Source organism: Neoarius graeffei, chromosome 19, assembly GCF_027579695.1.
Source record: "Neoarius graeffei isolate fNeoGra1 chromosome 19, fNeoGra1.pri, whole genome shotgun sequence".
Lineage (NCBI taxonomy): Eukaryota > Metazoa > Chordata > Actinopteri > Siluriformes > Ariidae > Neoarius > Neoarius graeffei.
This window is the reverse complement of record NC_083587.1, coordinates 23,391,020-23,416,771: the sequence shown is the minus strand read 5'-3', so window position 1 is coordinate 23,416,771 and position 25,752 is coordinate 23,391,020. Positions and strand designations below refer to the sequence as shown.

Genomic DNA, 25,752 nt, shown 5'->3' with positions numbered 1-25,752 from the left:
ACGTTAAAAAACCTCAGAAAGTGAAAATTTCATGCCATGGGACCTTTAAAAAAAAAACCCAACACACGCCTTGCCATTAATGAATCACTTTCTGACCAGTCAGGATTGAGAATGTTGCCTGTGTTAAATATTAGCCCTGATTTTGTTTGTAGAGTGTAGCTCTGTGTGCTCTCTTGGCACTACCCACGCTGCACCTCTCCTGTGATATCGTGGACTTCGGCACCTGTTATGTGGGTCAGACCAGAGTGAAAGAAGTGTACCTCTCCAATCGTAGTGTCTCCAGCAGTTTCTGGACCACACTGCTAGGTACAAATATCACTCTAGGTTGTTTTTTAAACTTAATATAACTATACAGTAGTTTGTGACAATTTTCTGTTACATGGCGTTATCGTAGGTGTAGATGCTGAAGAAGAGAGTAAAGTATTCAGAGTCACTCCAGAGCATGGTGTCTTAAAACCAGTCGAGTTTCCCAGCTCCTTGTCTAGACAAGTGCTAGACATCAGCTTCACACCGAGGTACTCCGATGATAATAATAATACGACATTTGTGTAATATTGATACTATTTTTCAATTACTGCATATTGCAAGATTTCCTACACTTAAGAGTACTGAAAGGACATGCTATTCTTGAATCTGCTTCCCACAGTGATCAGCAGTCATTCCAGACCACAATCATCGTGCAAGGAATTCTGGGAGAGCCCCGTCTTACGCTACCGATTCAGGGAAGAGGATCTTTCGATGAGAGATACATATCCCAAACATCTGACACCTGAGAAAAAAAAAAAAATCAAAAGCTCTGATAGTTTTCTCTTTATTGTTATTAGAAAAATACATTAGTGAATCAAATGGGATCTGTGTTTAATTAATCCTTACAGATAAGAAAGCAAAGAAGCTTCTCAATAGATTGTGAACATCTTAACAATATTCCAGTCTTGTTTGAGAATTTTCACGATGTGGAATAATTGCTTCTTTAAACATCTCTGCTTGGAAGAGGCGCTGATATTAGGGCACCATTATCAGGATAGAAGTGCGTGTTTACAAAATAAAAACTGCGACTGCGTGTGCAAAAAAGTACACACACGGACAAAACCTTAAAAAATAAAATTCGAAGCGTTTCAATATCATCATACTGAAATGAGACATTTGATGCGCAAAGACTGTATGGCCAGAAGATATACGTCACTTACACTGAATAGTTCTTCAGCCAAGATTTTGCATTGGAGCTCAAAGGATCAGATGGATGGATTTAATTGCCCCTGAGGGCCAGTTTGGGATGGTTGAACAAGTAATAGAAGTCTATCTCACTCAAAATCTCAGCCAAACTACATGGCCAAATCTTTTTTTTTTTTTTTTATTCAAATGTAACCCAGTCTTACGGGGGGGGGAAAAAATATATATATGAGTGATTCCACGCTTATGGGTACTGAGATGGGGACATGAACTTATTTTTAAAAATTCATCTAAAACCATTTCTTTTTTTACCATCAGGTCACAAAACATGTAATCTTTAATGAATGATATGTTAAAAGATAACTTTAATTTTCTGAGATGTAATAAAAACATATTTATATGCCAAAGTCAGAACGTAACAGAAGTGTTGTGGACATATATATTCTCAATTTTAATACTTTTTGAAACATAGGAAGGTGATGTTTTAGCAAATATAATTAATAAACATGTGTAGTAGAATAAACATACACATTCTTTCAATAAGATTAACATGGTATATAGCTAGATTGTAATTAATTTGTAACAGACGCGAGATGGACAATCGTAACAGAAGTAATGGAACAGACATCATTTTGGAACTCATAGGCTTGACTTTGGCATATAAATATGTTTTTACATCTCAGAAAATTAAAGTTATCTTTTAACATATCATTCATTAAAGATTACATGTTTTGTGACCTGATGGTAAAAAAAGAAATGGTTTTAGGTGAATAAGTTCATGTCCCCATTTCAGTACCCATAAGCGTGGAATCACTCATATGCAACTTATATACGTTGAACATCAACATTCTGGCACATTCGCAATCAGGTTTGCAGATCACATGGTAACATAGTAGTGTAATGCAGATACAACCCCGATTCCAAAAAAGTTGGGACAAAGTACAAATTGTAAATAAAAACAGAATGCAATGATGTGGAAGTTTCAAAATTCCATATTTTATTCAGAATAGAACATAGATGACATATCAAATGTTTAAACTGAGAAAATGTATCATTTAAAGAGAAAAATTAGGTGATTTTAAATTTCATGACAACAACACATCTCAAAAAAGTTGGGACAAGGCCATGTTTACCACTGTGAGACATCCCCTTTTCTCTTTACAACAGTCTGTAAACGTCTGGGGACTGAGGAGACAAGTTGCTCAAGTTTAGGGATAGGAATGTTAACCCATTCTTGTCTAATGTAGGATTCTAGTTGCTCAACTGTCTTAGGTCTTTTTTGTCGTATCTTCCGTTTTATGATGCGCCAAATGTTTTCTATGGGTGAAAGATCTGGACTGCAGGCTGGCCAGTTCAGTACCCGGACCCTTCTTCTACGCAGCCATGATGCTGTAATTGATGCAGTATGTGGTTTGGCATTGTCATGTTGGAAAATGCAAGGTCTTCCCTGAAAGAGATGTCGTCTGGATGGGAGCATATGTTGCTCTAGAACCTGGATATACCTTTCAGCATTGATGGTGTCTTTCCAGATGTGTAAGCTGCCCATGCCACACGCACTAATGCAACCCCATACCATCAGAGATGCAGGCTTCTGAACTGAGCGCTGATACCAACTTGGGTCATCCTTCTCCTCTTTCGTCCGAATGACACGGCGTCCCTGATTTCCATAAAGAACTTCAAATTTTGATTCGTCTGACCACAGAACAGTTTTCCACTTTGCCACAGTCCATTTTAAATGAGCCTTGGCCCAGAGAAGACGGCTGCGCTTCTGGATCATGTTTAGATACGGCTTCTTCTTTGAACTATAGAGTTTTAGCTGGCAACGGCGGATGGCACGGTGAATTGTGTTCACAGATAATGTTCTCTGGAAATATTCCTGAGCCCATTTTGTGATTTCCAATACAGAAGCATGCCTGTATGTGATGCAGTGCCGTCTAAGGGCCCGAAGATCACGGGCACCCAGTATGGTTTTCCAGCCTTGACCCTTACGCACAGAGATTCTTCCAGATTCTCTGAATCTTTTGATTATATTATGCACTGTAGATGATGATATGTTCAAACTCTGCAATTTTACACTGTCGAACTCCTTTCTGATATTGCTCCACTATTTGTCGGCGCAGAATTAGGGGGATTGGTGATCCTCTTCCCATCTTTACTTCTGAGAGCCGCTGCCACTCCAAGATGCTCTTTTTATACCCAGTCATGTTAATGACCTATTGCCAATTGACCTAATGAGTTGCAATTTGGTCCTCCAGTTGTTCCTTTTTTGTACCTTTTAACTTTTCCAGCCTCTTATTGCCCCTGTCCCAACTTTTTTGAGATGTGTTGCTGTCATGAAATTTCAAATGAGCCAATATTTGGCATGAAATTTCAAAATGTCTCACTTTCGACATTTGATATGTTGTCTATGTTCTATTGTGAATACAATAACAGTTTCTGAGATTTGTAAATTATTGCATTCCGTTTTTATTTACAATTTGTACTTTGTCCCAACTTTTTGGGAATCGGGGTTGTATTTCCAAAACGAGGATAGTTTTTAGGCTGTAAATTCTTTAGGCTACAGAACACTAAGGACAAGAGTGCTCTGAGAGCACAATATCCCCCACTGGCAACTTGGCCATAACTCTGGTAAAATGCGACTGAATTGAACGAAATTGCAATATGCGTATTACCGACATATAACAAAGAATCCTGCCAAGTTTCATGAAATTCCTCCAAGAATTGAGAAGAGTCTCAAGGGTCGAAATTAACTTTTGAATGTACTTGCCCTCAGGGCAACCAACCCCAAAAATTTACTTGCCCGCATGCATGTATCAGTTGCCCTACTTTTTTGCAGGCTGACTGGGTAAGTAATTTGCATAAAAAGCAATCTGGATGTATATTATAGAGTATGCAATAAATTATTTCAACTTGTTTTGCCATTGTTTGATTACTGATTGATAGAAATAAAGTTATAACACTCATATGTGTTTGGTGTTTATTTCATCATGATGAACAGTAAAACAACTCGGTATAACTACTAGTGTCTTCTATTAAACATGTTAAACAGTCAGAAAACATCATGTCATCATGGTCAAGTGTAACTGATCAAATCAGAATTAAAAATCAGTCCAAAAAGACGCGTCGTTCGTTCTAGCCTACGTGACAGTGGCGCCTCGTGTGAATAATCATAATATCATGTAGCGCCATCTCGCGAATGGAAGCGTCAACTACCGCAACGAACCAAAGTCAAGGACAAACGAAAGAGAAGACGGGAAAAATAAAGTTTTCGTTCTGTTTCTGTTAGGAATCACAACAACTTAATTTTTATTGGTAAAATAGACATTCAAACACAGTTGTCCGACGGACAACTAGTGATAATTTTATTGTTGCCCGAGTATGAGAATGACTTGCCCATGTCCGTCGGTACATGCTTAATTTCGACCCGAGTTGATTTCAGAAGGTGAGTACCCTTCCCAGGAAGGAGGAAATTGCCAATGTACAAGTTTGTTAATAATCAAGGGCGTAACGCTGGTAAACTTTGCCCAAATTAAACAAAATTTGAATATGCGTATAACTGTCATATAACAAAGCCTTTTGCCAAGTTTGGTGAAATTCCTCCACAAATTGTGAGAGGAGTTAATTTCAGAAGAACGTACACCTTCATGAAATTGTCAAAGTTATTTAATCAAGGGTCAAAACTCTGGTCAAATTTTCACAAACGAAATTAAATCGCAATATGCGTATTACCGTCATATAACAAGGCCTTTTGCCAAGCTTCAAGAAATTCATCCAAAAAGCGTGAGAGGAGTTGATGTCAGAAGGCAAACACACCTTCATGAAATTGTGAAAGTGCAAGGTTGTTAATCAAGGGCTGTAACTCTGGTAAAATGTGGTCCGGTTTAACGAAATTACAATATGCGTATTACTGACTTATAACACAGAATCCTGCCAAGTTTCATGAAATTCCTCCAAAAATTGTGAGAGGAGTTGATTTCAGAAGGTGAGCACCCTTTCTCTGGAGGGAGGGAGAGACGGACATCGCCACGACATAACCCCCCTTCGGGCCTTTCAGCCAGCGGGGGATAAAAATTGCTTCTGGATGTCCAAGATGGCTGCCCCGTCCTAGACTTCCATTATTTTCTGTTAGCTACTTGTTGCTTTTCTCCCACTCCTAATTACTCCTTTAGCATTACAATTTTTACTTACTGATCACTGTGTATTTATAGAAGTAGTTTCAGTCTTCTACAGAGTCTTATTCACTCTGACTAAAGCAGGAGAGTCTGAATTCTTATCTGTGTGTTTAATTAGAGTTAGCAATTCCCCACATCATCTTCCTGATCACAACATGCTTCTTTTCCAAGCTTCTCATCACACTGTATCGAACTACAATCTTCTTCAAGGTCCGGGATACTCGAAGACTGCAGCGGCTCCCACGCCGGTTCCAATGCACATAGACACCACGCCGTAGGCTCTGAAAGAACCAACCAGATGTTTACTCCATACGCTGTATAATTCCAAAATAACAACGGAGAAGCCAGAGCAGCATATTCACCTCCTGCCCCTGCGCTTGAGTTCGTTGAGTAAGGTCACAACCTGGCGAGCACCTGTACAGCCCAGCGGGTGACCCAGAGCGATGGCACCACCATTGGGGTTCACTTTCTCCATCGGGATGCCCAATTTCTCTACACAGTAAACTGCCTGTGGTTCAAAAGCACATTTTTTAAGTTTTTCAGCAAAAAATGCATGGAATGTAGAGTTAGGATGTTTCAGAAATCTGCTTACCTGACTAGCAAAGGCTTCATTGATCTCAAAGATATCAATATCATCGAGAGTCAGACCTGAAGGCGGAAACATTTGAACGTGACTGAATCTATTCCGAAAGCAGAGACGTAGCCGAGATCATGAGACTGAAATTTAGCTTGTGTTCTCTGAAGAGCATAGCTCGACGCAAAAGAGAGACATATCTCATATACATCAGAATTTCACTGTGTGTAAGGAAAGAGTTCTGAGTAACTCCACAGAGCTGCAGTATCCACCTACCTGCCTTCTTCAGGGCAGCCGGAATCGCGTAGGCTGGCCCGATACCCATCACATCTGGAGGAACACCCACCACAGCACCGGCTCTCAGAATTCCTAACACCGGCAGACCAAGAGCGTCTACCACAGACCTGCGGCCCATCAGCACAGCTGCTGCTCCGTCGCTCACCTGACTGGCATTACCTACACACAAATTTTATACATTACTTGTGTGTGTGTGTGTGTGTGTGTGTGTGTATATATATATATATATATATATATATATATATATATATATATATATATATATATATATATATATAAACACACACACACACGGGTGATAGCGTTCCGGCACCGCGCCGGATTTCCGGCGTACCGTGGCTGGGGAAAAAAAAAAAAAAAATCTAGTTCGCCCATTGTCCTGTGTCATTCTGAGATGTGCAGATAGACAGTAAAGGGAATTCCGAATTCCCTTTACTGTCTATCTGCGCATCTCAGAATGACACAGGACAATGGGCGAACTAGATTTTTTTTTCCCCAGCCATGGTACGCCGGAAATCCGGCGCGGCGCCGGAACGCTATCACCCCTGAATATATATGAGTGATTCCACGCTTATGGGTACTGAACTGGGGACATGAACTTATTCACCTAAAACCATTTCTTTTTTTTACCATCAGGTCACAAAACATGTAATCTTTAATGAATGATATGTTAAAAGATAACTTTAATTTTCTGAGATGTAATAAAAACATATTTATATGCCAAAGTCAAGCCTATGAGTTCCAAAATGATGTCTGTTACATTACTTCTGTTACGATTGTCCATCTCGCGTCTGTTACAAATTAATTACAATCTAGCTCTATACCATGTTAATCTTATTGAAAGAATGTGTATGTTTATTCTACTACACATGTTTATTAATTATATTTGCTAAAACATCACCTTCCTATGTTTCAAAAAGTATTAAAATTGAGAATATATATGTCCACAACACTTCTGTTACGTTCTGACTTTGGCATATAAATATGTTTTTATTACATCTCAGAAAATTAAAATTATCTCTTAACATATCATTCATTAAAGATTACATGTTTTGTGACCTGATGGTAAAAAAAAGAAATGGTTTTAGGTGAATTTTTAAAAATAAGTTCATGTCCCCATTTCAGTACCCATAAGCGTGGAATCACTCATATATATATATATTATACACAGATCACTAAATGATGGAATATCAGCAGTAATCCAGCTGTGCTGAATTACCTCACTCATACCCACCTGCCGTGGTGCTGCCGTCCTCCTTGAACGCAGGGCGCAGTTTAGCCAGACCTGCCATGGTGGTGCCTGGCCGGATGCCATCGTCCTTGGTGACCGTGATGGTGCGCTCGGTTCCATTCTCATCCACAAACTTGGTGGTAACTGGAACAATCTCCTGCATGAATAGACCCTGTTTCTGAGCCTGAGCTGCCCTGAACAGGAAGACAAGAATGAAAAAAAATATTGGCGTGACCTACATTTAAACCCCACGGCGCTGTTCCTGCTTCTCTGTAACATGGCAAGCAGATTTTTTTTTTTTGGTCTTATCTTCAAAGACAGGTTGGTGAAGAAATGAATCTTTATACCTACTACAGCCTAAGTGATAACAGGTAACAGGACCTGTTCCATAAATGTAAGCATAAATGGATAAAATGTACGCATCGCTCTTTAACTGGTAAAACCTGTAACCCTTGGCAAAACGCTGTGGTATAGGAGCAATAAAATGTTGGGACGTCCTGTTATAGGAAACACTTTAAAAAAATAATAATAATGTGAAAATTACACAATATATGACCGATTAAAAAGTGTTTTAGCATGTATCATGATGATAAATGCAGTTATTATGCTGAATTCTTCATAGCATCCCACTTCTAGTATATACAGTATGTACAAGCAATTTCAGAATTATTGGCACCCTTTGTGAAAATAAACAAAATGAATTAACACATTCGACGAGTGATATTCAGAGCTTGCGATTATTAGGGTGCTTCATAATGTATTCATGGTGTGTGTGGAGGCTGATGCTGAGACCTCATCTCATCTCATTATCTCTAGCCGCTTTATCCTGTTCTACAGGGTCGCAGGCAAGCTGGAGCCTATCCCAGCTGACTACGGGTGAAAGGCGGGGTACACCCTGGACAAGTCGCCAGGTCATCACAGGGCTGACACATAGACACAGACAACCATTCACACTCACATTCACACCTACACTGGTGTTTGAAAGTTTGTGAACCCTTTAGAATTTTCTTTATTTCTGCATAAATATGACCTAAAACATCATCAGATTTTCACACAAGTCCTAAAAGTAGATAAAGAGAACCCAGTTAAACAAGTGAGACAAAAATATTATACTTGGTCATTTATTTGTTGAGGAAAATGATCCAATATTACATATCTGTGAGTGGCAAAAGTATGTGAACCTCTAGGATTAGCAGTTAATTTGAAGGTGAAATTATTAGAGTCAGGTGTTTTCAATCGAATGGGATGACAATCAGGTGTGAGTGGGCACCCTGTTTTATTTAAAGAACAGGGATCTATCAAAGTCTGATCTTCACAACACATCTTTGTGGAAGTGTATCATGGCACGAACAAAGGAGATTTCTGAGGACCTCAGAAAAAGCGTTCTTGATGCTCATCAGGTTGGAAAAGGTTACAAAACCATCTCTAAAGAGTTTGGACTCCACCAATCCACAGTCAGACAGATTGTGTACAAATGGAGGAAATTCAAGACCATTGTTCCCCTCCCCAGGAGTGGTCGACCAACAAAAATCACTCCAAGAGCAAGGCGTGTAATAGTCGGCGAGGTCACAAAGGACCCCAGGGTAACTTCTAAGTAACTGAAGGCCTCTCTCACATTGGCTAATGTTAATGTTCATGAGTCCACCATCAGGAGAACACTGAACAACAATGGTGTGCATGGCAGGGTTGCAAGGAGAAAGCCACTGCTCTCCAAAAAGAACATTGCTGCTCATCTGCAGTTTGCTAAAGATCACGTGGACAAGCCAGAAGGCTATTGGAAAAATGTTTTGTGGATGGATGAGACCAAAATAGAACTTTTTGGTTTAAATGAGAAGCGTTATGTTTGGAGAAAGGAAAACACTGCATTCCAGCATAAGAACCTTATCCCATCTGTGAAACATGGTGGTGGTAGTATCATGGTTTGGGCCTGTTTTGCTGCATCTGGGCCAGGACGGCTTGCCATCATTGATGGAACAATGAATTCTGAATTATACCAGCGAATTCTAAAGGAAAATGTCAGGACATCTGTCCATGAACTGACTCTCAAGAGAAGGTGGGTCATGCAGCAAGACAACGACCCTAAGCACACAAGTCGTTCTACCAAAGAATGGTTAAAGAAGAATAAAGTTAATGTTTTGGAATGGCCAAGTCAAAGTCCTGACCTTAATCCAATGGAAATGTTGTGGAAGGACCTGAAATGAGCAGTTCGTGTGAGGAAACCCACCAACATCCCAGAGTTGAAGCTGTTCTGTACAGAGGAATGAGCTAAAATTCTTCCAAGCCGGTGTGCAGGATTGATCAATGGTTACTGGACATGTTTAGTTGCAGTTATTGCTGCACAAGGGGGTCACACCAGATACTGAAAGCAAAGGTTCACATACTTTTTGCCACTCACAGATATGTAATATTGGATCATTTTCCTCAATAAATAAATGACCAAGTATAATATTTTTGTCTCACTTGTTTAACTGGGTTCTCTTTATCTACTTTTAGGACTTGTGTGAAAATCTGATGATGTTTTAGTTCATATTTATGCAGAAATATAGAAAATTCTAAAGGGTTCACAAACTTTCAAGCACCACTGTACGGTCAATTTAGAGTCACCAGTTAACCTAACCTGCATGTCTTTGGACTGTGGGGGAAACCCATGCGGACACGGGGAGAACATGCAAACTCCGCACAGAAAGGCCCTCGCCGGCCACGGGGCTTGAACCCGGACCTTCTTGCTGTGAGGCGACAGCGCTAACCACTACACCACCGTGCCGCCGCTGAGACTTCACATATTTTCAAATATACTGATAATCATACTTGTGCTGAGAGCTGCAAGCAAATGAATCCTGCTTCTCTCTGGTCACGCCGTATCTCTCTGCAACATTCTCGGAGGTGATTCTGCGTATTAAAAAAAAAAGGCAGCAGGTGATAAACTCAGCTTTTCCGTGCTATAACAGGACACTCGGGTGCAAGTGCTGCAGGAGCAGCTTTACCCCATGGGGATGAGACACTCTCTGGCCTTCTCATTGTCCATCAGTTTAGAGCTGAGATCTCCTGGGTTTCCAACAGAACGCAGAGACATGCTCTCCACCCTGCGCACACACACACAAAACACACACACACAGAAATGAAAGTTAAAAGCTCTTAGAGTCGAGTCATTTTGATTAAATCACTATTCTGCTTAAAGTTACAAAGGTAAATAAGTATAATTCTACTTTTGATCTCAGCTTAAGTTATATACAGTTTGGTCCATAAATATTTGGACAGAGACAACATTTTTCTAATTTTGGTTCTGTACATTACCACAATGAATTTTGAACAAAACAATTCAGATGCAGTTGAAGTTCAGACTTTCAGCTTTAATTCAGTGGGTTGAACAAAATGATTGCATAAAAATGTGAGGAACTAAAGCATTTTTTAAACACAATCCCTTCATTTCAGGGGCTCAAAAGTAATTGGACAAATTAAATAATTGTAAATAAAATGTTCATTTCTAATACTTGGTTGAAAACCCTTTGTTGGCAATGACTGCCTGAAGTCTTGAACTCATAGACATCACCAGACGCTGTGTTTCCTCCTTTTTAATGCTCTGCCAGGCCTTTACTGCAGCGGTTTTCAGTTGCTGTTTGTTTGTGGGCCTTTCTGTCTGAAGTTTAGTCTTTAACAAGTGAAATGCATGCTCAATTGGGTTGAGATCAGGTGACTGACTTGGCCATTCAAGAATATTCCACTTCTTTGCTTTAATAAACTCCTGGGTTGCTTTGGCTTTATGTTTCGGGTCATTGTCCATCTGTATTATGAAACGCCGACCAATCAGTTTGGCTGGATTTGAGCACACAGTACGTCTCTGAATACCTCAGAATTCATCCGGCTGCTTCTGTCCTGTCTCACATCATCAATAAACACTAGTGACCCAGTGCCACTGGCAGCCATGCATGCCCAAGCCATCACACTGCCTCCGCCGTGTTTTACAGATGATGTGGTATGCTTTGGATCATGAGCTGTACCACCCCTTCGCCATACTTTTTTCTTTCCATCATTCTGGTAGAGGTTGATCTTGGTTTCATCTGTCCAAAGAATGTTCTTCCAGAACTGTGCTGTTTTTTTTTAGATGTTTTTTAGCAAAGTCCAATCTAGCCTTTTTATTCTTGAGGCTTATGAGTGGCTTGCACCGTGCAGTGAACCCTCTGTATTTACTTTCATGCAGTCTTCTCTTTATGGTAGATTTGGATATTGATACGCCTACCTCCTGGAGAGTGTTGTTCACTTGGTTGGCTGTTGTGAAGGGGTTTCTCTTCACCATGGAAATTATTCTGCGATCATCCACCACTGTTGTCTTCTGTGGGCGCCCAGGTCTTTTTGCATTCACCAGTGCTTTCAGTTCACTAGTGCTTTCTTTCTTTCTCAGGATGTACCAAACTGTAGATTTTGCCACTCCTAATAGACCCCTTCACATGTTTGTAAACAAACCGACCATTGCCAGGATGCGCGCGCAGCCTGGATTCAGAAACAATGGCGCTGCCCATAGACCGGCATTATGAGCTGTCAGATTATGCAAAACAATTATCGTTACAAGATCGAGAATGCTACATAAATAAGTTAACTCTAACAAGTGGACATCGCCTACCGGATCCGTATTTAATTAAAGAGTGGACGGACGATGTTAGTAAGTTTTCCTCTGATACCTGAAGGCAGTCATACTATTTACAAAAAATGTCAAACTCAAAAAAAAAAAAAATATTTACAAAAGTAGCCTGCCATCAACATTCTGGTTACAGCGAGACTACAACTTGATTAACAATGGGACATTCATATTCATTTTGTTTTAATCAAATTATGCCAGTGATGTGATGGCAATGTGGCTTTAGCTACAACAGCAAATACCAACACTGAACAGCAATTTGCAGGAGGTAATGGCATGAAAGGAATGATAGTGTAAAGAGTGCAGCTAAGAGAAATCAGAGCTGCGTAAAAAGCGAGAGGCAGAGAGCAGAAATGAAACTGAACGGGGCGGGAGCTAGGTTAGAGCAGTCAACGTAAGTTGGCATTTAGAGCGAGGGCACACAATTTTACCTTTCCATCCTTGCTTTAAAATTGTGATTTTCGGCATACGCAAATAATGATGGCACAAAATCTGGACTGCTTGAGTCAAGCGAGAGCTCTCCTACAAACAAAACTGCATGCAAAGCTAAGTTAACATGCTAACAATATTCATTACACTGTGTAACTATGACCCAGCTAATCAGACAAACGTTACCAAAGTATTTTGCTACATCAATAAACGAAGATGAGAAAGAATAAAAAAAGAAAGATTTAATAAATAGCTTGATCTTACCTGTGATGAAGTGGGCGCTGCAAACCCGCGCATTTTTGATAGTGCTTTCATCCCAGTCTACACGTTTGATGGCTTGTAGTCATAGACGTTGGCGATTTTTTTGGAATGGGTGAGATCCTGCTGGAATTCTGTATATTTTAACCCCATCACTGCTACGATTCTGACACCCGACAACAACTAGGCATTTCTTCCAAATATTTCTTCTCGTCTCTACCGTCGCTGAGTCTTTTTTGGGTCCAGGCTGCGCGTGCAATTTCCTCTTATGTATGAATGACGTTTACTGCGAAGGGGTCTATATTGTAGCAATTTCTCGGATGTTTTTTTTCCTGTTTTCGCAGCTTAAGGATGGCTTGTTTCACCTGCATGGAGCGCTCCTTTGACCGCATGTTTTCTTCACAGCAAAATCTTCCAAATGCAAGCACCACACCTCAAATCAACTCCAGGCCTTTTATCTGCTTAATTGAGAATGACATAACGAAGGAATTGCCCGCACCTGCCCATGAAATAGCCTTTGAGTCAATTGTCCAATTACTTTTGGTCCCTTTAAAAACATGGTGGCACATGTTAAGGAGCTGAAACTCCTAAACCCTTCATCCAATTTGAATGTGGATACCCTCAAATGAAAGCTGAAAGTCTGGACGTTATGTCCATTATATAACTATAACCTGAATATGTTTCAGTAAACAGGTAAAAAAACAATTTGTGTCAGTGTCCAAATATATATGGACCTAACTGTATAAGTTCCACTGAAGCTCATTTGCATCCATTAAAATAATTGTTTCTTTAAGAAAAAAAGAAACGCGCCAAAACTTTAGTGACTGTTCAGAGGAGTTGTGTGATGTGGCCCAGTGTGAAACAGGGTTACTGTAAAGATGATTTAATTCCCTATAACAGCAAATCATACTGTGTTTTATTCCTCTTTCACCACAGCAATTTAGCAAATTATTAAATACGTGTTAGTTATTTTTAAAAATCCTTGTCACTTTTATCCCTCATCAGACCCTCATTTTCTTAAAAAAAAAAAGCCTTCCTGTCCTGAAAACTTTCCTCTATCAGAAAACCTAAAATTACAGCGTTAGCCCTGACTGTTACAAAATGCTGACTCTTTCCAAAAATGCCTAATAAATTTGCACTACTGTCCTGTCAGAGCTGCTGTTAAGACAAAATGAACAATTTCAACATTTTTTTTCTGACGAGAATTCATCAGCGCTGTGGTGTGAGTAAAGAATAAAGCATTATGTTCACTCATAATCATTTATTTAATATGTAAATTAAACATAAAGCATCTTCCGAGTTAATTTTATAAACTCGGACGTTTATTCAGTGCTGTCAATAGAATAACTCGCAAATAATATATGTCGTTAAGAAATACTAACCCACATGCAAGGCCCATATCATAAAATCCGTTCCTGATACCACCTTAAAAAAAACAAAAAACAAAGTTTGTCGTTATAACAGCTCATGCCTTCACGTTCACCTATAACACAAAGACATGACAGATTTACGCTTGGATTTACCTCTGGAGCTGAATTCTCACCTGCGATGTTAAAAAGCGCTTGCAGTCCAGATGAACACTGACGGTTTACCGTGTACACAGGCACCGTTTCTGGAAAGCCACTAGAAATCAGAGATATACAGTATGAGCTGCTATTAAAACTATTATTATAAGCTACCTGCAAATCAGTATGAATTTATATTGTACATCGTCAGACCTCATGAATTGTGCAATTCGGGCCATCAGAGCTCCTGCACCGGGCTGTAACACATTACCTACAGGATGAAAGCCAACAGATTTCAGAGTACACACAAGTAGCATCATGACTCAGTACATTAAGAACATTTTGAGTTATTTAATACAAAGTAAATTTAACACAAAGGCTCCAAAGTGTATGCGTCGTCATGCATCCATAATGTTGAAGGTAATAAAATACCTATTTTATATAAAGTATATACACTACCGTTCAAAAGTTTGGGGTCACCCAGACAATTTTGTGTTTTCCATGAAAAGTCACACTTTTATTTACCACCATAAGTTGTAAAATGAACAGAAAATATAGTCAAGACATTTTTCTGGCTATTTTGACCATTTAATCGACCCCACAAATGTGATGCTCCAGAAACTCAGGCCCTGTCCACACGGCAACGGATTCAGGTGACTCCAATACAATTGCTTATCGTTTCGGCCTGGCGTCCACACGACACCGGCGTTTTGGGTGCCCAAAACGCAATCTTTTTGAGAACGGGTTCCAGAGTGGAAAGATCTGGCAACGTTGCCGTTGTGAAGTCGTCTGGATGAGTAGAACGGATTTGTTTACGATGACGTCACAACCACATGACTGTGAGTGCTTCACGCCGGGTAGAAGTGTAACGAATATCACCAGGAAAAAGCCTTACAGAGCACTAGTGAGAGTGAAACACGAGCTTGGATATTATTATTATTATGTTCAGTGTTAGTTCACAGTAGTAATGCAAGAAGCAGAATAGTGACAGTAATAGTGAAGCAAAAACATGCAATTGTACAAACACTGCAGCTCTACAGCAAAATATTCATTTATAAAATGGTCTGATTCTTAACACCAGTAGTGCCAATGATGATCTCATTGCGATGCGAGTTGTCAACAAATCCTATAACTTGGTTCATGAAACGCGCTTACAAAATATTTTCACTGCGAATATTTATTGTGTAAATGGTGCAAAGTGAGAGAGAGAGAGAGAGAGAGAGAGAGAGAGAGAGAGAGAGAGAGCGAGAGAGAGACTCTGCCCTTAGGGCAGAGTCAATCCCGCCAGCAAAAATAGGGGAAAAAAGGAGCGATCTCACCTCTTCAGATGTTGGTTTTAGTCCTACAGTACATTCCTCAAAAAGGGCGTAGAGGAGCAAATTAATCCATCAACGTGTAGCATTCAATTTATTCCGGACCATTAAAGACGCCGCCTTCCGCGTAGAATCATACGTCATCCTCGCCGCCATATTGGATAGGTCAAAGCGGAGAATAAAGATTCATGTGCTGCCTTTAACTGTACCAACAGGTTTACTGTCCAAACGGGATCACATGGGATTACCTTTCACAGGTGAGAAACAACAAATTAATCCATCAACGTGTAGCATTCAATTTATTCCGGACCATTAAAGACGCCGCCTTCCGCGTAGAATCATACGTCATCCTCGCCGCCATTTTGGATAGGTCAAAGCAGAGAATAAAGATTAGCTGCGTTTAACTGTACCAACAGGTTTGCCGTCCAAACGAGATCACATGGGATTACCTTTCACAGGTGAGACTGGAAAAATACTTTTCATTGTATTTGGTCATTATAATGTAATTTTACGAACAGATTTTTCTGACTTTGTGGCTAATATGAAGTCTCGCGCATAATAGTTTATGCGCATGCGTCCTTACTTCTTCTATTGTTCTGGGGTCTCCGAAGGGACCATCTTACAGCGCCCCTAGAGGTGTGGCATGTGTATTGCATCGTTTTCAGCAAGCGTTGCGTTGCCATATGGACCTGATATTTTACTGATCGTTGCCCATTTGGACGCGATATATTTTTAAAGAACATCTCGTTGCCGTTGTCGTGTGGATGTAGCCTTAATCTGCTCAAAGGAAGGTCAGTTTTATAGCTTCTCTAAAGAGCTCAACTGTTTTCAGCTGTGCTAACATGATTGTACAAAGGTTTTCTAATCATCCATTAGCCTTCTGAGGCAATGAGCAAACACATTGTACCATTAGAACACTGGAGTGAGAGTTGCTGGAAATGGGCCTCTATACACCTATGGAGATATTGCACCAAAAACCAGACATTTGCAGCTAGAATAGTCATTTACCACATTAGCAATGTATAGAGTGGATTTCTGATTAGTTTAAAGTGATCCTCATTGATGAGAACAGTGCTTTTCTTTCAAAAATAACGACATTTCAAAGCGACCCCAAACTTTTGAACGGTAGTGTAGTACAGGGTCTTATGCAAATACAGATATAATACTTAGAGAAATAGCTTTAAAAAAAAAAGGGACAAGCTGTTGTGTCACTGTACTTATCAGGCTTGTAGTATTCGAGTCCAGGACTCAAACTCAAGTCTGAGTCCTAATTTTAAGGACTCGTGCATTAACTGCATTCGGACTCGTAAATTGGAGACGAGGACTCGGATTTTTTTCTTTATTTTTTGTAACATGCCATAATAATTTGGCACAAGATATTTATATCTACATTAGGTTTTTTTTTTCCAAACCAAACTTTTTATTGAAACTGTATTAACAAAAAAAAATGCTGCACTGGAAAGACTGGAAAGTCCAAAAGGTCAAGACCAGCATCCATCTGGACAGCCTGGAAACAAAAGCTTCCTCCATCACACCTGACTGGCTTCAGTCCATGGACAGCACCCCTTCCTAAGGTTGGACCTTTCCATAAGGCTCAAAGGGAACCCAAGATGAACAGGATCTCAGCTGCAGCAGACAGGCTGCAGTTTACTTGGACCGCTGCCTCATCTTTCTCCTTTTGCGCTTCAGCCTGCGCATGCGCTTCTTCCTCCACTTCGCTCTCATGTTGGAGACGTTTCTCGGAAAGAAAGTTAGAACTTCAAGACATCTACATTAGTTTTTATACCACTTTTGTGTAAGAGTGTCACACCTGCGTGCCTTGGCGCGTGCATCAAATCGACTCTCAGGCACACTCCGGACAGTGCGCGCGCCGTAAACGACTCGCACTTGCACAGGATTAAGGCGCAATCAGCGCGCCTATCTAAAAACTGTGAAAACACACTTACTTTGCAAAGTATTGAGTTACACTGCTGACACATTACTGAGCCTTATTTCCTTGTTTGGTTTCCTGATCCCTGATTTCCTGTTTCTCGTCTTTGATTCTGCCGAGTCTACGATAGCCTGTTTGTGCCTCGCTCGACCTATTGCCTGTTTCACAATTTTGCCTGCCGTTCTGGATTATTTACCATCTTCACTTGGATTAATAAACACACCTTCTGCACTTACATCCATCTCCCAACCATCTCTGACAGAATACTTTGCACTCCCTGACAAAGAGAAGCACATTCACCTGTTCATACATCATGTTCAGGAACAAACTAATGTTAATGGCGCTAAAACAGCCACCGTCAAATGGTGCAGTTGGAATCTTGGACTTGGACTCGACTCGAATCAATAGTGGACTCGACTCGAATTTTTTTAATGACTCAGACTTGAACACCGGGGACTCGAGATTGGACTCGGACTCAAGGTTTAGTGACTCGACTACAACACTGGTACTTATGGATGCCGGAAATGCAAGAGCTGCACTATTTCAATATATTAGCCAACTGGACCAAGCAGCCGGAATTAAGCAATGTTCTAATTTACAAAGCTGTTTATTTCAAAGTGAGTCTACGTAAAATTTCATTACTGTTCATACACCAAAAAATATAGATCAACTAACTGTAGTTATGTCCCTGCTCTAACACACCCACTTATCCTTCAATAAACCGTTGACATGAATACGGTGAGTCAGTGCTGGGGAAACACTGCTGGACTCTGAAAAAAACGGGGTATTAATCTCATGAAGTCGTGACTCACCAACACACATGTCCCCGAGTTTATCTGGGGACAGTCTCACATCTCTCAGCACTGCTGTTAACACTGCACTCAGCAGCTCGTCTGGGGTCGTGTCCTGCAGGGTATCACCACAACAAAGACCAAAAATCATATATACATACATATATATATATAATGCTACCACCACCATGTTTCACACAGGGAACGGTGTTCTCTTGGCTTTGGCCAACACCAAAAAGTGAGTGGATTTAATGGGACTTTGTGGGATGTTCAGATCAGATGTTTGGATATACATATACAGTCGTTTTTCATAAGTGCAGGGCTCGACATTAACTTTTAAACCCACTTGCCCTGGGGGGAAAGTCCGGGTTCATTTCCACTTGCCCCCTATTTTGCGAGTACTGCTTTTTTTTTTTGGAAAACCATAGAATAGTTGTGAATTTCAACATAAAATGAAGATCACACATTGAGTTGAATTTTAGTTATTGATTAGGTTTATTATTAAGTTTGGTTAATAGTTACTTTTTACTTTTACTTGTAACAGACAATAATAATTTTATCCAAAATAGTTTTTCCTGCCTTAGTCGATTTATTTCCATTTCACATGCATGCAGCTGTTGTAAAATTCAGTGTGTCTGTGTAGAACTCTCTCAGACTGTAGGTTCATTACTCGATAATGTAGAAATCATAAAATAGAAATCTATAACAAAGTTTGTATGAAGAAAACAATAGGGTGCCAAGACTTTTGAAAAGTATGGTGTTTGAGAATATTTATACAAAAAAAAAACCCACACTGCGTCATGACAGACAGGATAATGTTTGAGTTTAAAATTATTGTTTAGTGTGTAGTTTTGTGGGTGTTTTATACAGACCTGGCAACCTGTAACTGAATCAGTACAGCCGGTCTGTCATGACGCAGCGTGGTTTTGTTTTTTAAACCTAGAGGTGGATGATATTAAAAACATATATATATTTATATATAATTTTGCACAGAACTATGTTCCTCTGATAACAGAAACAAAGCTCCAGCTCTCTCTGCTCTTAATCTGTTCTGTTCTTTCAGGATTTATCACGCATGTCACTTTTTTGTTGAGTTTTTTATGGCTGAGTTGTTTGAAACCAATCTGGGTTTTCTGTGTCGAATAAGGAAGCGGCTTCCCCGTAAGAAAATCAAACACTCATGAAGGCGCTAACTCGAATGCGAACAAAAATAAAATAAAATAAAACGAGATTCTTAAGCAAACTCTTCCATCCTCACTTCCGACTTTCTGTTTTTGTAAAATACATTTTAAATATAATCATGAATTTCTCTGGAGTTTTCAGGCTGAGCTCCTCTCCTCGTATTCTTTAATCACTCATTTCCTCATTGTTCTTGAAGCATTTGCTTCTATTTGTTAACATTTTTTTTGATAGCAAGGAGACGGTAATGCCCTTTATCTAGTTCTCTGAACAAGCAAAAACGGCGCAAAAATTAACCATATTGAAGACAGATTAAGCCTTGCTTGCATGAAAGACGGTGTAATTATCACGTGATGCATGACGTCATGCACAAGGGGTCTACAAACAGTACGCGTACCATACTACAACAGCAGGAGGTATATATAAAATAACTTGCAAAGCAGTAAATGAAACCGAGACGAAGAAAACAGCCAAGACGTAATGGTGGATACGTAGTGAAGGACGCTTTTAGGAATTGAAATAAAAGGTCAAAATCTAATTTTTGTGGTGCTAGTTTGTAATATATGCTCATTCCAACTTGCCCAGTCGGGCATGTCGGGGACATATTCCACTTGCCCGAATGCATGTTTCACTTTCCCCAGGCAATCGGGCAGTCCTTAATGTCGAGCCCTGAAGTATTCACCCCCTTGAACGTTTCCATATTTTGCGTTGTTGTGTTACAACCTGGTCAGATCCAGAGACATATCACAGTAGACATGCAGCTGGAATTGGATTTAAATGTGTATCAACTTGAGGGGATGAATAATTCAGTTTCAAATGTTTGACATCTCATCTCATCTCATCTCATTATCTCTAGCCGCTTTTATCCTTCTACAGGGTCGCAGGCAAGCTGGAGCCCATCCCAGCTGACTACGGGCGAAAGGCGGGGTACACCCTGGACAAGTCGCCAGGTCATCACAGGGCTGACACATAGACACAGACAACCATTCACACTCACATTCACACCTACGGTCAATTTAGAGTCACCAGTTAACCTAACCTGCATGTCTTTGGACTGTCGAGGAAACCCATGCAGACACGGGGAGAACATGCAAACTCCACACAGAAAGGCCCTCGTTGGCCACTGGGATCGAACCCAGGACCTTCTTGCTGTGATGCGACAGCGCTAACCACTACACCACCGTGCTGCCTATTATTATTATTATTAATCCATCCATTATCTGTAGCCGCTTTATCCTGTCCTACAGGGTCGCAGGCAAGCTGGAGCCTATCCCAGCTGACTACGGGCAAGAGGCGGGGTACACCCTGGACAAGTCGCCAGGTCATCGCAGGGCTGACACAGACAACCATTCACACTCACATTCACACCTACAGTCAATTTAGCCCATGTTTACATTAGACCGTATCAGCGGATCATCAGATTAACGTTTTTAAAACGATTAGTGTGCACACAGCAACACCAATACACGATTTGCGTGCACACAGCAACACCAATACACGGATACGCTCGGCTCCGCAGGCATCCTGCGCTCCAAATCACTCCGCCCTGAACAGCGAGTGCCCTCTGGAGGGTGCGCACTCCGGCCCTGCGCAGCTCACAGAGCGCGCGAGTGAAGTGCACAAGCAGTGATTCGGGACTGAGCCGCTGTGTGTGTGATCCCAGCGCATATCACTTACCACTTGCAAGTGGAAGGATGGCAAGCCTAAAGACAATCATAACTACACAATGGGCAGTATTTGCATCAGTATTTGCAGTATTTTCATACTTTTATACTCTTTAATGAAAGGTGATACAAGGTGGAAGTCCGCGCCGTTTTTCAGCAGTCGCGTCACATGACCAACGCCAGCGAATCAGGAAGGTGGATGTCACAGTGACGTTGTCCAATGAGACGCCAGCTAGAGCTCAGCACAGCGTATCCGCGTATTCTGAATGTTTACACAGCACCGGACCAGACACGATCTGGATTGAATACGTGGACGCTGGCGGATTCCCGTTTCCTGGCGGTTTAATGTAAACGGACAGTGCATCCGCGAAGAAAACAAGCCAGATACGGTCTAATGTAAACGCAGCCTTAGAGTCACCAGTTAACCTAACCTGCATGTCTTTGGACTGTCGAGGAAACCCATGCAGACACGGGGAGAACATGCAAACTCCACACAGAAAGGCCCTCGCCGGCCACTGGGCTTGAACCCGGACCTTCTTGCTGTGAGGCGACAGTGCTAACCACTATACCACCATGCTGCCATCAACTGACTGGATCAAATTTAAAATTTTGGATTTTTTTTGGTTAATACATTTTTGCAAGGCAGCACGGTGGTGTAGTGGTTAGCGCTGTCGCCTCACAGCAAGAAGGTCCAGGTTCGAGCCCCGTGTCCGGCGAGGGCCTTTCTGTGCGGAGTTTGCATGTTCTCCCCGTGTCCGCGTGGGTTTCCTCCGGGTGCTCCGGTTTCCCCCACAGTCCAAAGACATGCAGGTTAGGTTAACTCGTGACTCTAAATTGAGCGTAGGTGTGAATGTGAGTGTGAATGATTGTCTGTGTCTATCGCTACGTTCACACTGCAAGGCTTAATGCTCAATTCTGATTTTTTTGTGAAATCCGATTTTTTTGTGAGGTCGTTCACATTAACAAATATATGCGACTTGTATGTGATCCTCAGTATGAACGAAAAGCGACCTAAAGAAGTGTTCCGCATGCGCATTGCAGGATACGACGACGTCACACGCAGTGAGCATGGCCAGTGTTTACGGAAGTAAAACCACCCGGTTGCGGTATGACTCATCCAATCTAGCTTGAATAGCTGCATCCCCCCCAAATGGAAATCAGCTCCCTAACCTCTGCGTCCTTCCATTGAGAAGATTCAGAACCTTCACAGCCCGAAGCGTCCCTCGCATTGATGTCATGCGCAGGGGCGCAGGTACGTTTTTTGAACTGGGGGGGGACAAAGCTGCCAGCAAACCAACCCCAACATGCCTGTCAAACTTGTTGTTAGTAACCATAGCAACCAAGCTCGAGCTCGCAACCTGTGCAGTCTGCGCAGCTCAACCAACCGAATATCAGTCTTTGTTTTGTTTTATGTGAGTTGTTGCAACTATATGTATACACTGCTGTGCACCTCAATAAACCGAATGGTAATTAGTCTTTTGATTTTTCCGTGAGGTTTGCCTTATGCAAAGAAAGACAGCATAGACGTTTTTTCCTCCCTATAAGTAGGGGGGACCGAACGAGGTGAATTTAAATATGACTCGTCCCCCCCTCTATCTGCGCCCGTGATTATGCGCCATGTTGTTGTAACTTTGAGAGACCCGCCGCCTACTTCAGCGCAGAATAGTGACGTTTGTGGCTTGTTGATGACGTGTAAGTCGGATGAATGCGACCTGGCGGTTCAGACTGAAGTCGCATATGAAAAGAGCGGATAGGAATCGGAATTAGGACCACATATCCAAACGGCCTGGGTCGGATTTGAAAAAATCGGATCTGTGTCGTTCATATTGTCAATAAAAGATCGGATACAGGTCACATATGGGCGAAAAGATCGGATTTGAGTCACTTCAGCCTGCAGTGTGAACGTAGCCTATGTGTCAGCCCTGTGATGACCTGGCGACTTGTCCAGGGTGTACCCTGCCTTTCGCCCGTAGTCAGCCGGGATAGGCTCCCAGCTGACATATAGACCCCTTTCACATGACGTCACCGCGCCGCGAGATTTTGTTAGGCGCCATATTGGAAGACCAAGTACATGCACTCACAATATAAAACAAAGTACGAGCGAGAGTAAAGTGACACGATGGATGATAATTCGGGTTATGTGAGTACATTACCAGCTGCAGAAAGGGCACGGCATGTGGAGAACCTGGCTGTGATTGATGGGTTTGACCCATATGATAAGACTCGGGGCAAGGGAGAATGGAAACATAAGGAGGACCGGACACCAATTCTGCCATCTGTTTGCTACCCAGACATTGTAAACTATTTGTTGTTTACACCCAGTGTTCGAACTATGCCGATATTTTCGGGGGCCCTTTTTTCCCTTGGGGGTGTGTGTGCTTGCGCTTGTCTCGGAGCGCGGATCTCCAAACACATGAGAAGTCTATCTTACGCACATATCACGCGGACTCCACACCTCCACACACGCATCACGTCTGAAGTCATAACTCATCAGGGGAAATCGTGTCCGCATTGGCATGTTCAAAAAACAACCTCGCGTCAACAATGATACCACACGCAAGAAAAAAAAAACAGTCAGGCTACTCAACAACCAACCTGGCAGCAGCGAGCAAGCCCCAAACATCCTAAATTATTATTATTAAATTGTAGAAGTCTGGGAGGCTTGCTCCTCATACAGTTATCAACTCGGGGCCAATTTAGCATGTTTTAAATCTGAATTTCTTGCGCTTGCTTACCTCAAAGTGTCCGCAGATCATGCACAGACTTATCCATTATATCCACAGTTTTCTTTCAAGTCTACTGTTGGGCCAATAAATCATAAATAAAACAGCTCAGATTTGTTTGTTTAAGTCGTTTGCCACTCCACTTTATTCTCGTGGGTTCACATACCGCTGCCGTTGTTATTTTCCCCTAATCACTTCTTCTTCTTTTAATTGGCGGTTGGCAAACAACTTTTTGGAAGCATTACCGCCACCTACCGAAATGGAGTGTGAGTCTGGGTGTAAACTATCTCTACTATAAACAAAATAATAATTAAATAAAAAATATATATTATTATTATTATAATAATAAAGAAAATTAAAAAAAGTAAAGAAAGAGTGAAAGAAATGAGAGAATCCATTATATTCTTCTAATCAGTCCAGTGACTTCCATAAAGTGAAATAAATGCTTAAAGCACATCTCGCTTGAGTTCCTCTGCAAAATTGCTTTTACATTAAAAGGCACACTTTCTGACTGTAATCCAAGGATGAGGTGCTGCCTCTCCTGCTCAAACTTGACACAATGTTCAATTGTATGCTCCACAGTCTCAATAGAACCACATACACCACACTTTCCATCCACATCCCCTAATCACGAGTTTGTTGGTCTTCCAAAATGGCGCAGGGTCTGTTTACTTCCGGTTAAGGGTGACGTCAGTGTAAGGGGTCTATATATTGATTTTCCCCCTACTTCAGTATTATGGGCTATTTTGTGTAGATTCATTAAAGGTAATCATAATTATGTCTTATTTTTACATACAAATGTCATAATTTATTCTTTAACATTAATGTATCACGAAATGATACTTTTGACATATCGCCCACCCCCTGAACACCCACACACCCACCTTGAAGGAGCCCCGCCCCGCCCTCCCCACTGCGGTCCTTAAGCCGTGAACCACCACCACATCCTGAGGCTCAGCTGGAGCGCGCGCGCCACACGGATGAAATTCCGCGCGTGACGGTGACAAATGGCAGGAAAGCAGCCTGAGTCTGTTCATGTCTGTCTGAGGGACCGGAAGCCAACGACTCCAGGACTTTAACCTTCTCTCGCGCTGGGGTCTCCTCTTCTTCTTCTGTTAAGTTGTATGGCAGTTGACAAACATAGTGTATTACCGCCAACTACTGGACTGGGGTGTAATTACGCGGACATTATTTCTTTAAAAAAACCCGATAAGATTAAATGCGATCAGCTATCTTAGTGTCTTTAATAAAAGTTGTTACTGCATTAGTGATATGCCTTGATCTAGGCTCCCCCAGTAGGGTCTCTAAAGAGAAAACCTTTTTGGCTGCTTCAACTATTCTCTTAAGACCTTGTCTTTGTCTTGAGTATTTTACACATCTTAAAGTGCCATTCCACCACTTGGATGTATTCTTTGGCATAAAATACAATATATTTTGACAACATATATAAATGGTATCACTAGACAGAGAAATCTTTTAGCTTCAAAATGATATATCCAGCGGCACGGTGGTGTAGTGGTTAGCGCTGTCGCCTCACAGCAAGAAGGTCCGGGTTCGAGCCCCGTGGCCGGCGAGGGCCTTTCTGTGTGGAGTTTGCATGTTCTCCCCATGTCCGCGTGGGTTTCCTCCGGGTGCTCCGGTTTCCCCCACAGTCCAAAGACATGCAGGTTAGGTTAACTGGTGGCTCTAAATTGACCGTAGGTGTGAATGTGAGTGTGAATGGTTGTCTGTGTCTATGTGTCAGCCCTGTGATGACCTGGCGACTTGTCCAGGGTGTAGATACCCCGCCTTTCGCCCGTAGTCAGCTGGGATAGGCTCCAGCTTGCCTGCGACCCTGTAGAAGGATAAAGCGGCTAGAGATGATGAGATGATATATCAAACAT

At 41.4% G+C, this 25,752-nt stretch overlaps 2 protein-coding genes across 3 annotated transcripts in view; one reads left to right on the top strand and one right to left on the bottom strand.

Annotated features, from left to right (window-relative positions):
- The window catches only part of dlec1 (DLEC1 cilia and flagella associated protein), a 70,259-nt gene extending 69,474 nt beyond the window's left edge, over positions 1–785 (top strand). The window contains exons 37-39 of the mRNA XM_060899881.1: positions 153–306; positions 395–515; positions 647–785. Coding sequence (XP_060755864.1) covers positions 153–306; positions 395–515; positions 647–773 — 402 coding nt within the window. The 3' untranslated portion in view covers positions 774–785. The remainder of the gene's footprint in view (positions 1–152; positions 307–394; positions 516–646) is intronic.
- Positions 786–4,135: 3,350 nt separating this feature from the next.
- On the bottom strand, positions 4,136–24,977 carry acaa1 (acetyl-CoA acyltransferase 1). Of its 2 annotated transcripts, none has more exons than XM_060899880.1 (12): positions 24,754–24,977; positions 18,325–18,418; positions 14,483–14,540; positions 14,308–14,387; positions 14,147–14,189; positions 10,429–10,527; positions 10,253–10,333; positions 7,448–7,638; positions 6,193–6,372; positions 5,935–5,990; positions 5,705–5,850; positions 4,136–5,623 (listed from the first exon to the last, which is right to left on the bottom strand). In XM_060899880.1, the coding sequence occupies exons 1-12, from the start codon at positions 24,904–24,906 to the stop codon at positions 5,548–5,550; spliced, it is 1,257 nt and encodes a 418-aa protein (XP_060755863.1). In that variant the 5' UTR covers positions 24,907–24,977; the 3' UTR covers positions 4,136–5,547. The 2 variants fall into 2 exon arrangements, with proteins under 2 accessions (XP_060755863.1, XP_060755862.1); XM_060899879.1 differs by lacking the exon at positions 24,754–24,977 and adding an exon at positions 23,882–24,064.
- Between the last annotated feature and the right edge of the window lie 775 nt (positions 24,978–25,752).